Source organism: Coffea eugenioides, chromosome 11 (genome assembly GCF_003713205.1).
Source record: "Coffea eugenioides isolate CCC68of chromosome 11, Ceug_1.0, whole genome shotgun sequence".
Lineage (NCBI taxonomy): Eukaryota > Viridiplantae > Streptophyta > Magnoliopsida > Gentianales > Rubiaceae > Coffea > Coffea eugenioides.
In genome coordinates, this window is record NC_040045.1 from 36,973,782 (window position 1) to 36,987,007 (window position 13,226).

The following is a 13,226-nucleotide window of genomic DNA, read 5'->3' on the forward strand; positions in this document are numbered from 1 at the left end:
TTCAATCTAATTTGCAAATCATTTCATTTTAAAATTCTTAGTTTTAGTATTTATAACTTGAGGTACTATAATGATCCAAATTCGAATTATTATAGAACAAAATTGAAAAGTCAAAACTGATGACTAATGGCAATTTGATTATTAATAGTGCATTTTGGTACGCGAACCAAACATTGATGATTAATAGTGCATTTTGCGCTTTATATGATTCCGTGAGCACAATCACATATAGTGCAATTTGGTCAACCGCAGGGCTCATTTGGTCATTTAACCAAAAGATAAACGGGATTAACCCGCTCATTTGGTCACTTCCTCGTGGAAACATTTTAACTCAACCCCAAGTATATGCCTATATAAGTCCTGCCCAAAGTCACAATGCATGCCCAAGTTTTATTAATTTTTAATTGTTTGGCATTCCTCAAGTTTTATTTACCTCTCCATAAGCAATGCAGACAACTTATTTTCTCTTCGTTGGAGCCTTGGTACTGTTGCACTTTATCGCAACTGGCTCAGCTAGCATAATTGTAGCCAACAACCAAAACAACACTGTTGATCTGAATGCTCTTCTTGCCTTCAAAGCCGCCATTTTCGATCCTCAAAGGATCATCCCAACCAACTGGTCCACATCTACCTCTGTTTGCAACTGGATTGGAATCACTTGTAATACTCGTCATCACAGAGTCGCAGCCATTGACCTTTCTTACATGGGAATTGCGGGAACTATACCTCCACAACTGGGAAATCTTTCTTTTCTCGTCAGGTTCAATGTCATGAATAACAGCTTTCATGGACATCTTCCAACCGAGCTCTCTCGTCTGCGCCGATTGAAGTACATCAGCTTGGAAGGTAATGCCTTTGAGGGAGAACTTCCGTCGTGGTTGGGAGCTTTAACTGCACTCCGATACTTATCCTTCCGAGATAACGGATTTTCAGGTTCATTATCAGGCAGACTCTCTAATTTCACAAAGTTAGAGACCATCTGGTTGGGTCACAACTTCTTTACGGGAAATCTTTCAGAAGAATTCAGTGCTCTACCGAAACTGAAACTTTTGGAAATTCAACATAACCAACTCGCAGGCCCTCTGCCACAGGCTCTATTTAACCTCTCCTCGTTGCAATTTATTGGTTTTACGAATAATAGCTTATCGGGTTACCTTCCAGCACATATCTGCGATTATCTCCCACAACTTAAAGGGCTTTACTTATCAGGGAATTACTTTGAAGGTGAAATTCCATCAGGCATTGGAGAATGCTCAGGACTCCAAGTTTTATCCTTGTTTGACAACAAATTCCGAGGATATATACCAAAAGGAGTTTGGAATCTAACCACGCTTACAGTTTTATATTTGGGTGGGAACGACCTGACAGGTAAGCTGCCAACTTCACTTTGTTTTGAAAAATTCTTGTATATTTCAAGCACCAATAGATCACAGATTTAATGTGTGGAGAAACACTTAACATTTATCTTAAAGTCACAGATTTCTATAAGGAATGATTCCTTCTTTTCGGCCCCATTCTGTACGTTATCTTTATTTATTTCAAACTGAGTTGTTAGTTTGCGATGTTTTGATGTTTTTATTTGTCAACTTTTTCATCTTTATTTTGTCAAGAAAAAGTAAAATTTAAAATATTCTTCCTTGATCAATCAAAATTTGCAACAACATTATAAAGTAATTATTAGTTATAGCCGGCAATTGTCATCCAAGACTAATTTATGTAAGTTTATTGTGTAGAGTACAAATTAAGACTGAAAATCCATCATAACCCAATGAAAATTGTTCAAAATCCTTTTTAACCCATTGAGAAATTTTCATTGGGTTTAAAGGATTTTGAGACTAGAATCATAATTGCATGAAAAATTTACATCACATACACTATTTCTGATGATTGCTAACTGCTTAAGTATTGGTGCAAACTTCGTGTGAATAAAGAAGTTTTTGTTTTCAACAAAATAAAGATAAAAGTCAGGAAAAAAAAACTCAAAGCATGGCGAACGCAGAGTTACTAAACCTAACCTCACCTAACCCAATGGTTCAATTGGTCAACTTAGTGACCTTGGATCAGTAGTTGGACTGAATGAGGAAGGAAATAGTTGGATCAGTAAATCTATGGTTAAGCCGCTAAGTTGTTGCACCAATGGCCTTGCCAGGTTGATATCTAGGCCGGGATTAATGACTATGCCAAACACACAATTTTGTTTGATGTAAGAAATAAAATTGTGAAAGAAGGATGAACTAATATTTTGGGAGTGTATGTAATCGTTATTTTGCCAATATTTATGAGAGATTTACATGATATTGTTTGAAACTAAACTGAAGATCCTTAGAATTCTGAAATGCATATATATTATATACATATAATTATGCCATGCCGTGAATTATATTTATCATCAAGCCGTGATTTTTGAGCAGGTGAAATTCCAAAAGTCATTGACAATCTCTATAATTTGGAGAAACTAAGCATGCAACGTGCTAATGTGACAGGTAAAAATCTTGATACATTTTGGCATTAGATCTATTTCATTATTCCATCATTAGAATACTTTTCTCAAACTTGAATTTGAGCTTGAAGTCGAGCGAGTTCAAATACAAATCAAATATGGCTCTTTCTCATACGTCAATTGGTCAGTCATACTAGTGCACCGCATAAGCTAAAAGGGTTTCGATCAGCTTGATCTCAATATGCTACAGCCTACATCTCTAACTCAACTTCAAATTCCAATTGATCACTTCAAAAATAGAGATACTGATGATACAATGGGAAATACTTCCCTATCTCAACAAATTGTTTCAAGTCAAATGACTCATTTTTTTCTTACCAATTTGATTTGTCAGGTATAATACCTCAAGAGGTTGGTAATCTTAGCAAGTTGGAACTATTAGACTTCGCCTCGAATAGGTTGAGAGGTCCCATTCCGCTGAAACTTTTCAATAGTTTAACTGCACGAATTATTTCTGTCACGGAGAACGATTTATCAGGCGAGCTTCCATCAACTATAGGTGCTTTCTTACCCAATCTTGAGGAACTCTACCTTGGGGTAAATGAATTCACTGGAACTATACTAACATCTATCCTAAATGCTTCTAGGCTCAGAATCCTAGACCTTGGTGATAACCATTTTACTGGTGCAATTCCTCGTTCTCTTGGAAACTTGAGATTACTGGAACAGTTTGTTATATCGCAAAATGGTTTTTCTGAGGCCTCGCTATCCAAAGAGTTGAGCTTCATCATATCCCTATCAAATTGCAAACATTTAAGAAGGTTGTGGTTAGATGAGAATCCTCTGAATGGCTTCCTCCCAAAGTCTATTGGAAATCTTTCTAGCTCACCCGAAAAATCCATTTCTGCCGCTCGTTGTGGAATCATAAGTGAAATTCCAAGTTCGATTGGTAATTTGAGCAACTTGATTGAGCTGGACTTTTCAATCAATAGTTTGACTGGAGTAATTCCAACTACAATCAAATGGTTGTTGAAGCTTCAGGTCATAGAGCTAACTGACAATCAGATACAAGGAGCTATTCCAAGTGAGCTTTGTTATTTGCTGAACTTAGGAGGATTATATCTGGCAAAAAATAAGCTCTCTGGTATGGTGCCTTCTTGTTTGGGAAACGTTACAACACTGAGATATGTTTATCTCTATTCTAACAATTTAAGATCTGTGATACCAACAAGCTTTTGGAGCCTTAGAGATATTTTGGAGCTAGACATGTCAGGAAATTATTTGACAGGTTCTTTGCCCGCAGATATTGGAAACTTGAAGGCATTAGTCTATTTGAACCTTTCAAATAATCAATACTTGGGTGGGATACCTAGCACTATTGGAGCACTACAGGATTTGCAAGAACTCTCCTTTGAACGTAACAAGCTGCAAGGATTGATACCAGATTCCATGAAGAATATGTTGCAGTTATGGCATTTGGATCTATCTTTTAACAATCTGGAAGGTGAAATTCCCAACTCATTACAGGTACTGTCAAATCTCAAATACTTTAATGTGTCTTACAACAGATTGAGAGGACCGATTCCTCATGGAGGGCCATTCGCAAATTTCATGAACCTATCTTTTCTCTCAAATGAAGCATTGTGTGGCGCTCCTTGGCTCCAACCTTGTACAAGTACGTTTGAGCATGAATCAGGAAAAAAAGGATAGTCATGATTGTTCTGTTGGCATCAGGATCTGTCATATTAGCCTTGGTAATTTCAATTTTTTTGATGCGGTTAAAGCTGAGAAAGAAAATTCTAGCTCCAACTCAGAACTTGCTTCCCATGGCGACATTTGAAAGGGCATCCTTCCATGAACTTAGACAAATAACAAATGGATTCAGCGAGAGTAACTTACTTGGCTCGGGGAGCTTTGGTTCAGTTTACAAGGGAATTCGCGAAAATGGGATGGTTTGGGCCATAAAGGTATTCGATTTGCAGCCAGAAGGTGCATTTAAAAGCTTAGACAGAGAATGTGAAATCTTAAGCTGCCTTCGTCATCGAAATTTAACTAGAGTGATTACTGCTTGCTCTAACCTTGACTTTAAGGCTTTGGTGCTCGAATACATGCCCAATGGAAGCCTTGAGAAATGGCTTCATGTAAACCATCATGTCCTAAGTATCATGCAAAGGTTGGATATCACGATAGATGTGGCTTCTGGTTTGGAATATCTCCACTATGGTTATTCAACTCCTATAGTTCATTGTGATTTGAAACCTAGCAATATTCTCCTAGATCAAGACATGGTTGGACATGTTTGCGATTTTGGAATTGCAAAGTTGTTAGGAGATGGAGAATCGGTGGTACAAACAAAAACTCTTGCTACATTTGGATATATTGCCCCAGGTGACTTTTCTTGACTCAAATTTCGAAAATTTTATATCATTCAAATTAATGTTTCAACTTTCAACAACTAGTACCGTATATCAAATATAAAACCTTTAAGAAAAAACACAAATTTGCTGAACCGATACCAATACTTGACTTTAACAACGAGTTTCAAATTTTGATGCTAGAGTATGGACTGGAAGGATTGGTTTCAACAAGTTGTGATGTCTACAGCTTTGGAATTACATTGATGGAGACATTTACAAAAAGAAAGCCTAAGGATGAGATGTTCACAGAAGAGTTAAGCCTCAGGCGTTGGGTACAAGATTGCTTACCAGATTCTGTGATTCAGGAAATAGATGTAGATTTACTTCATCCTGAAGACGGACTGGTACAAAAGAAGATTAACTGCATATCATCTATCTTGCAACTTGGTTTAAGTTGTACAACAGATGCTCCTCAGGAGAGAATAAACATGAAAGAAGTTCTAAGAGCGCTACAGAAGATCAAACTCCAGTTTATCAAAGACATCACACCTTGAAGCAGGTATAAAACCAATAATCCAATAGCAACTTTTTTTCTTCAATCATATGGTATATCAAAAGCTTATTCCAAGGATTATTATTCATTCAAGTAGTACTTATGTTTTTCCCCTCAATACATGGCAGAGCCCTGAGGTGCAAATGTATTTGGGGAATTCTTTGTCCTGACTTGGTGCACCACCGAAATGCTTAAAGTTCAAGGAAGGAATGAGATATGTTAATGTATTACCAATAAATTGTTTACAGATATAAAGACCTCAAGTTATATGTTATGAAACGCCAAGCATTTTACTTGGTGTTTATGTTTGACATATTTATACATATGGCAATTAAGTTGGTAATTTACTTTTAATTACTGATACAACTTTCCTCTTTTCAATTTTTGCAAATAAATGAGAAAAAAAATTAATCATCAGTATACATCACCATGTAGAGGTACGCATAAGCATATGTATTTGTACACATAGAACATGTGTATGGCATGTAGATTCATGCATTTATTTTATTACAAATTACACATTTTAAAGGTGCAAAGAACAGCGATGGTAAAGTAGTTTTATATGCAACAATTACTACTTAATAGAAATTAATAGCACCTTTTCAGGGTAAAATTGAAACTTATATTTGTAATTATTGTTGAGGATAGTTGGAGGTTGTTAAAATTAATTGTGTACCATTTCCTCAAGCTAGAAAATGGTGGGAACATTTGTGAAATATCTCAATTTTGAGAAATTACTCTGACGTAGCTCTACACTGAATTGTTGGTGATTTGGGAACAACTCATTCCATACATTCCTTTAACATTGGAAATAAAAAAAAAAAATTCAGCTTTTGCATTTGCTGAAATTCCCAACCTACACAACACGGGAGCTGGAAAATGTACTGATTTTTTTTTTTTATTGAATTTAAATCGTTGACATTTGTCTTCTAATGATTGTTAGCACTTCAACTTTAGTTTGTAAGAGCACAAGTTTTACAATTTTTTGACGTATATAGCTTTAGTTATCATGTCCATTCAATTGAATATTACCATTGTTGAATTTCTTAAGTAAGCAGTCATATTTTTAGGCGTTTCAAGCAAATAGTTAATACTCTAATTTTTAGAGTTTTAGGGGAAGATTAAAAAAGGATTTGGGTGACTCTGTGGATGAATTTCTGTTTATACTAGTTAACAGGTAACTGGCTTTATCATATTTCTATGATTTTGAGAATGTTATTTGCAAATTGTCATGGAAATTATTTTATTATATTAATTGGGATGGAGCATACGTAATTAGTTTATTATTTTGTGCCCATGAATGCTTGTGTTATGTGCTTAAAAGTAATTGTTATATGGTATTTTGGGACATATTGGACTTGCTAAAACAAGTAAAGGTTAGGAAAAGGTTCTAGAATTGTTGTGTTAAATGCCGATACAGCCCTACCACTGGTAAAAATAGTGGGTAATGGTACAAAGTGACATGTTGTATAGCATCCAGAACTATGTTTTTAACCTACATATGATCCTGTCATGGATAAGAATTGTAGGCAATGGCTCTGTCATGAATATAAAGTGACCGTAACATATTCTTTAATTGAAGGCAAAGCGAAAAGAGGAATGGACATATGGATTATAATTTAAGAATAATCAAATATGAATTCATGCATAATTATGCATTGTATATGTAATGTGTTAATTGTGATTTAATTTGTGAAATAATTTTATTAAATGTTATATATCTTATTAATATGCTCGATCCAATAGAGATACTGTTGGGCTACTTGCTGAGCAAGTGGATGCTCACTCCACTTAATTTCCTCTCCTACGTATAGAATCAAATCTAAGAAGGCTTCAAAACTAGTTTTGATCAGGCTATATTCTTAGAGTTAAGTTTTGCTAAATTGTAGCCTGCACAACTTTTTTACTCTAGTAATGTATATAAATTGTGAAATTAGAGTGAGACGTATGAGTGATTTTTTACATTTTGGACTTTTGTAAACACATTCGAAGATTCATATAATTATTGATTTGTATTTATAAGTTTATCAAGCGGCTTTGTATCCTCTTAAGAGGGTATGCTACTGCCGTGCTCTAAACTAAAAGTTAAATATTTTAAATACGATTATCAGATTTGAGGCGTGACACACTTGGGATCCTCGGTGACACATTTTGAGTGCCAAATCAGTGCCACCTCTAATATTATACCAAGTGTCCTGTTATTATTTGCATTTTAATTTTTTAAAAATTCAAATTAATTTAATTTTTTAAAAATTCAAATTAATTTAATTTAACACAAATTAACTCTATCCTCTAACACTTTGAACCAAACCAACCAACCGGTCTGATTCCATTACCAATACTTTCGTTCAGCAACCACTCAAGATCTGATTGGCATGGGAAAAAGAAAAAGATACCCCTAAACAATTGCCTCCAAGCAACCGTAGCCTAAAAGATACTTTCGTTCATCGTTGATTGCTTAGAACAATCAACTGTAGCCTAATAAGCGCAAAATAGCAGCCGCCGACTATTGAAGCAAATTGACTACAAAGATTCAGGAAGTACTCAATCAAGAACGCCCAACCATCCCTAGCTTTCTCCAGCAAAGAACGTTTCACATCATTCAGGTAATTATCCAACCTTGCATCCGGTTTAAGTCTTGAGTTTTTTCAGCTTTGATTTATTAAATCAACATCACTATTTGTTCCATGATCTTGATTTCGAATTTCAATTTTTTTAATATTAAGAAAGTTAGGAAATAGACAACAACTCGTAAGTATTTTAACAACTCATAAGCAATATCACCCTACCTTATGTTATGCAATTTTATATCTTCATTTTCAATTTCCATATCATCCTACACCGGTAATTTTTTAGTTTCTTATTTGCATAAAATCATTTTATAAAAATTTTATGTTTTGGTTTACACTAAAGTTCATGAATATTTTTCACTTTTGTGGTTGATACTTTGTGAATTTGGATGTTAATCAACAAAATTATGGCCAGCTATGCACTTTCAGTTCCATGAACATGACCGGCTTGCTCAAGGTAAATTATTACAGTTGTGATCATGAATAATTACTTCTTTAAGAAAAGATTCTTTATTGTCTTTTTTCATTCATCCATTTATTTATGTGTTCAATTTTTTGGTGATATAATTCTAACCATAGGCACAAGAATTACATGGTTTCGAAGGAGCGAAAATAAATCAGTTCGAATTGAATGACAAGTCTTGCACTATGGGACAACAAGTTGGAGTTGATTGCAATGATAGGTGTGGTTGTCCAGTTCCATGCATCAATGATATTTCGTGCAAGTGTTCAAGTGGACAAAAGACCTGAAAATTTGACTGAAATTGACAATGGAACTTTTCGTGCTTCCCAAAATTAATGCACATTCTTCTATGTAGAATATATGTTTCAATTGACACTAGTAGTGAGTTTTTAGATCAAGAATATATGTTTCAATTGACACTAGTACTGAGTTTTTAGATCTTTCATTTGAACACTTTGTTACCATTCCAAAATTCAATAAGACATTTGGATACTGTGGAATGTGTAGAGGCTTGGAAACATAATTGACTTAGATGCTATGCTCTGACAAAGAACCAACAGGACAAAGTTCTCCACGCATTCTTGCTTTGTGTTGCCGAGTCATTTAAGGAGAACTCTGTCATCTGAAATCCCAAGCACAAGACCTCCCCCACCCGAGAGAGACTCGTACTACATGTGTTTACGAACGATTAGTAAACGAGAATTGCAGTAGCAGCCACTAGTAAGGTCGAATCCACTTTCATTTCCACCAATTGTTGCTGTTTTCCCAGGATATGCTTTTTGTAGTAATAGTACTGGAGCCCTAAACATATGCTGAGCTAACACTCAAATACGTGATCCATAATTCCTAGATGCCCTTGCTGACTAAATGCTTTATTAGCAGACAAATGCCAAAATGTACTTACACTGGGTTGCCTCTTCACATTGTCAATTGTCCGACTTAAGTCACAAGATCATACTACAAGAAGCATAAGCATCTGATCACAACAGATTATACTAGTGGATATCACCAGAGAAATCGAGTTAGTAATCCTAAATTGCATCAAACATAAAGTTTGTATAATCAGGCAAAACCAAAATTCTCCCAACATCAAATGAGTAAATCACAGTTTCAAACTAAAAATGCCACTTGAATACATAGAAATGCCCACCACATAAGAATTATCGTGGAATCTATAATGAGATAAAAAAAGATGTATATTTCCAAATCAACCAGCTAAACGAAGCTAACATACTCGTTTAATGAATCATAAAGCAAACGTGTAACAGCCATTATATTTACAAATATTTCAGCACACAACTTCAAATGTAGTTCGTATACAGGAAGATCAACAAACAGCATAAGCTGATACAGAACCAAACAAGACTACAGCCTGAATTTAGCATCAAACCAAGTTCAACAACCTAGAACTAGACTAAACTTCAACAACAGAAACGATATGGGGAACCTTCTGGCAATCAAAGGGCAAGCTAACATACTGGCAGGCGAACTCCTCAGCAATCTCAAATGCCAATTCGCCATGTTTCCATCGTTTCCTCTGTTTCAGAAGGAAGACTGACACTTCTCCAGCAATTTTTCTGCATTGCAAAATATAAAAAATTTTGTTGTTATATTTTCTAAACCATTGCAGCAAGTGTTGCGACTACCATTTGTTTTACCTACAGTGAGAACACCAAAAGTCAAGTTCCTTCCAGCAAGGCAAAGACCACAGAAGAAAAATGAAAGGGTGAAAAACAAAGGATTCCACAATGTTTAGAATACGTCAACGAAAACTTTGAAATTCATGCAACAACCACCTCTGAATTATGAAAAGTAAACCAAAGACATTAAGGTTAATTACAAATAGATTAAACAAAGACATCACAAACTTAACATCACTATTCAACTCTAGTCATGGATTTAACTAGGATCATTCTATACGTTGCAACAGAAAGGGTGTTACAATTGATAAAAAAATCAACCATCCCTATATTTCTCCTTTGCATTTGTTCTCCCTATACAACTGATACTAGACTGGATTACAAAACCAAGTACCTACTTAACATCTCCCTAGCGTGTTACAATTTCAAAACCAAGTACACTTCTATTTCTTTCGTTCTTTCTACAAGCAACAAACTGTGAGCAAAAAGATTTGCTGCATGACAAAGCTATAATAATGGAGCATTTCATCTTACTTTCTTCCAAGCAACTGAAGAAAAGAAAGACAAAATTCCAGGCCGAGAAAAACCATATATCATCATAAATACTTGTAACGATTGATAGTTGCTAGGGTGCTTCACATTTAATTGTAGAAAAACTATAACTTCCTTTACAAATCATAAACAGACAAGTAAAATATAACACAATAATACTCAAAACTGAAAATACAATTGAAATTAAAGTTGATTAAAAAAACCTGAACAGCATAAATAAGTGGATAAATTAGTAACTAACCAATGTGTCTGACTAATCTCAAGTTCTTTACTCTTCCATATATGCTCATAGCCTGAAGAAATAGACAAGACCCATATCCCCAATTCAACAGATAAGCTCAAAAAAGTAATCTTTTGAAATAAAACGCCATAACCAAAAAACAACAAAACAAAGTGAAAATCAAGAAAATGAAACTTAAATAAAAAAAAAGGACCTGGCGAAGAGTTTCTTCAGTGGTGGAGTGGGAAAGACGGCCCACAAAAATCGTGCAATAGGGGTCACCAATCACCTTTGGATCGCCGAAAGGGTCATCTGCAAGAAAATGAGCACATAAAAAATTGGGGAAAATGGCAAAAAAGAAATTACAAGAACCTGGGAAGGAAATCAGCAATAGGAAAAGAACCTGGAACGCTGCACAATTGGGATCCTCGGTGAAGTTGATCCAATCTTCTTCCTCCTTCTACAACTCAGCCATGAAGTACATGAAATTGCCTCTTGCCGGAGCTCGAAAGAGAAGGGAACCAACCGGTGAGGCAATCGGCAGTGAAGATGCCTTTGACGGTGAGCCAATCGGCAGTGAAGATGAGCCAATCAAAAGGACTTCATCGGAGGAAGAAGGAATCGGCAGTGAAGGGTTTGAAGGGTTTGAAGGAAGTGAAGCCAATCAATGATGAAAGTATTGGTAATGGAATCAGACCGGTTGGTTGGTTTGGTTCAAAGTGTTAGAGGATAGAGTTAATTTGTGTTAAATTAAATTAATTTGAATTTTTAAAAAATTAAAATGTAAATAATAACAGGACACTTGGCATAATATTAGAGGTGGCACTGATTTGGCACTCAAAATGTGTCACGGAGGATTCCAAGTGCCATTCTAGTGCCATGTTGAATTAGAATAATTGGAATTTTTTTCTGCTCAAAAAATTGTTTGTGGGCTTTTTCGTGCAATAAAATTTCTGCAATTAGGGGACAGTTGACAAGGTTAATTGATAATTTGAGAGAAGGAAAAAGTCCAAATAGAGGACTTTTAGAAATTGACAAGTGGGAGTTATCGAGGTTTTTGGGTTGTGACACAGCACATATTTAAATCCAAGTGGTACGGGGAAGGAGTGTAAGCAAGATGTCTCGAGTTCGAATCCTCCTGCTTACAGTAAAAATTTTTAAAAAAAATTCCAAGTGGTACATTTTGGATAGAGAGATATTTTGGATAAATAGTCCTTTAATTAATTTAAGCTAATACATAAATCTCTTATAAAAAAAATTTACAATAATAAATTATCAAATGAATGAAGATTAGATCAAATGAGTAGCTAGATGAATGGAAGCTGGTGTTGTAAGCTTTGAACTCCAACCGCTGATCAAATGATACAAAAGTAAAATAAAAAAAAGGGGTTCTTTTCATTTGATTATTTGAGTTAATTTTAGATTTTGATTTTGAAAAATAAATTTTTAGATGTTCTTGTTGACTTTTGTATTTAGGATTTAAATTTTTTCAATAACAAAGAAAAAGATCAACACAAAAGTAGAATTAGCTGATTTTGATTAATCAACATTTTGAAAAACACATATCAAATAAAATAGCTCCGAATAAGCGATTGTTGTGGGGTTAATATATTCCACAAATGGGCTTTTGTCGTTAATTTGTATGGACAGTTGAACTGAACAAAATCATGTAGTTAAACTTATCAATCGCCTATTATTCCATGGGCTTAAAATGGAAAATGACAAAACCGTTTGTCTGGGCCATCCATCCCCACTTGAAAAGCCCAAAAAGGGGAAGCTAATGTTTCCCAAAGTTAACTTAATCGACTGATTTTCAGATTTGTCCTTGTCTTACGAACTCGATGATGGGCAGAGATGGTGACTTTCCGTCGTGCAATTAAGTCGGGATTTTGCAGTAATCTTGACTTTGCTTTTGCTAAATGAAGGTGAATTAGTTTAAAGTTGAATAAAATTGCATGTCAAATTAAGGCCTTATTTGATAATCCAATTCACCGCTTAAATTTAATGGGTCAAAACCTTAGAATATTTAGAAATACTTGCTAACAAAAATAGAACATTTTAATTAATCAAGTGGCTCTTAATTGTTTAAGCAAAACTTACTCCAACAAATAAGTAATAAATTGTTCACTTCTTATTTAATACAAAATATGCTCAAAGGTTAAGATTCCAATAATTAACAATTTAACCACTTAACAGATTCATATTTCAGATTCAAATTTTAGATTTTAGGTTTTAAATTTCAATTTTATCAAATACATCCTAAGTTTAATTCTTGAAGTCTCTCCACCCTACACTTGTTATTTAGAGAATCCAAAACTAGTTTTCCCTCCATGTAAAGGAAGACATTGATTGAAATCGTCACCTCTAGGTAAAAATGACCACTAATCAAAAGCGATATATGAGTTTTCACTTGCCAATCAGCTTAGCTCAA

At 34.8% G+C, this 13,226-nt stretch overlaps 1 protein-coding gene and 1 long non-coding RNA gene across 2 annotated transcripts; one reads left to right on the forward strand and one right to left on the reverse strand.

Annotated features, from left to right (window-relative positions):
- The first annotated feature begins 446 nt into the window (after window positions 1-446).
- On the forward strand, window positions 447-5,599 carry LOC113752471 (receptor kinase-like protein Xa21). The gene is made up of 6 exons (XM_027296581.1): window positions 447-1,368; window positions 2,412-2,483; window positions 2,835-3,967; window positions 4,225-4,828; window positions 4,999-5,356; window positions 5,479-5,599. The coding sequence occupies exons 1-5, from the start codon at window positions 447-449 to the stop codon at window positions 5,349-5,351; spliced, it is 3,084 nt and encodes a 1,027-aa protein (XP_027152382.1). The 3' UTR covers window positions 5,352-5,356; window positions 5,479-5,599.
- A 4,094-nt stretch (window positions 5,600-9,693) lies between these two features.
- Window positions 9,694-11,448, reverse strand: LOC113754199. The gene is made up of 4 exons (XR_003465148.1): window positions 11,199-11,448; window positions 11,085-11,107; window positions 10,817-10,868; window positions 9,694-9,960 (listed from the first exon to the last, which is right to left on the reverse strand). It is a non-coding gene; the product is annotated as an uncharacterized LOC113754199 (long non-coding RNA).
- Window positions 11,449-13,226: the final 1,778 nt, after the last annotated feature.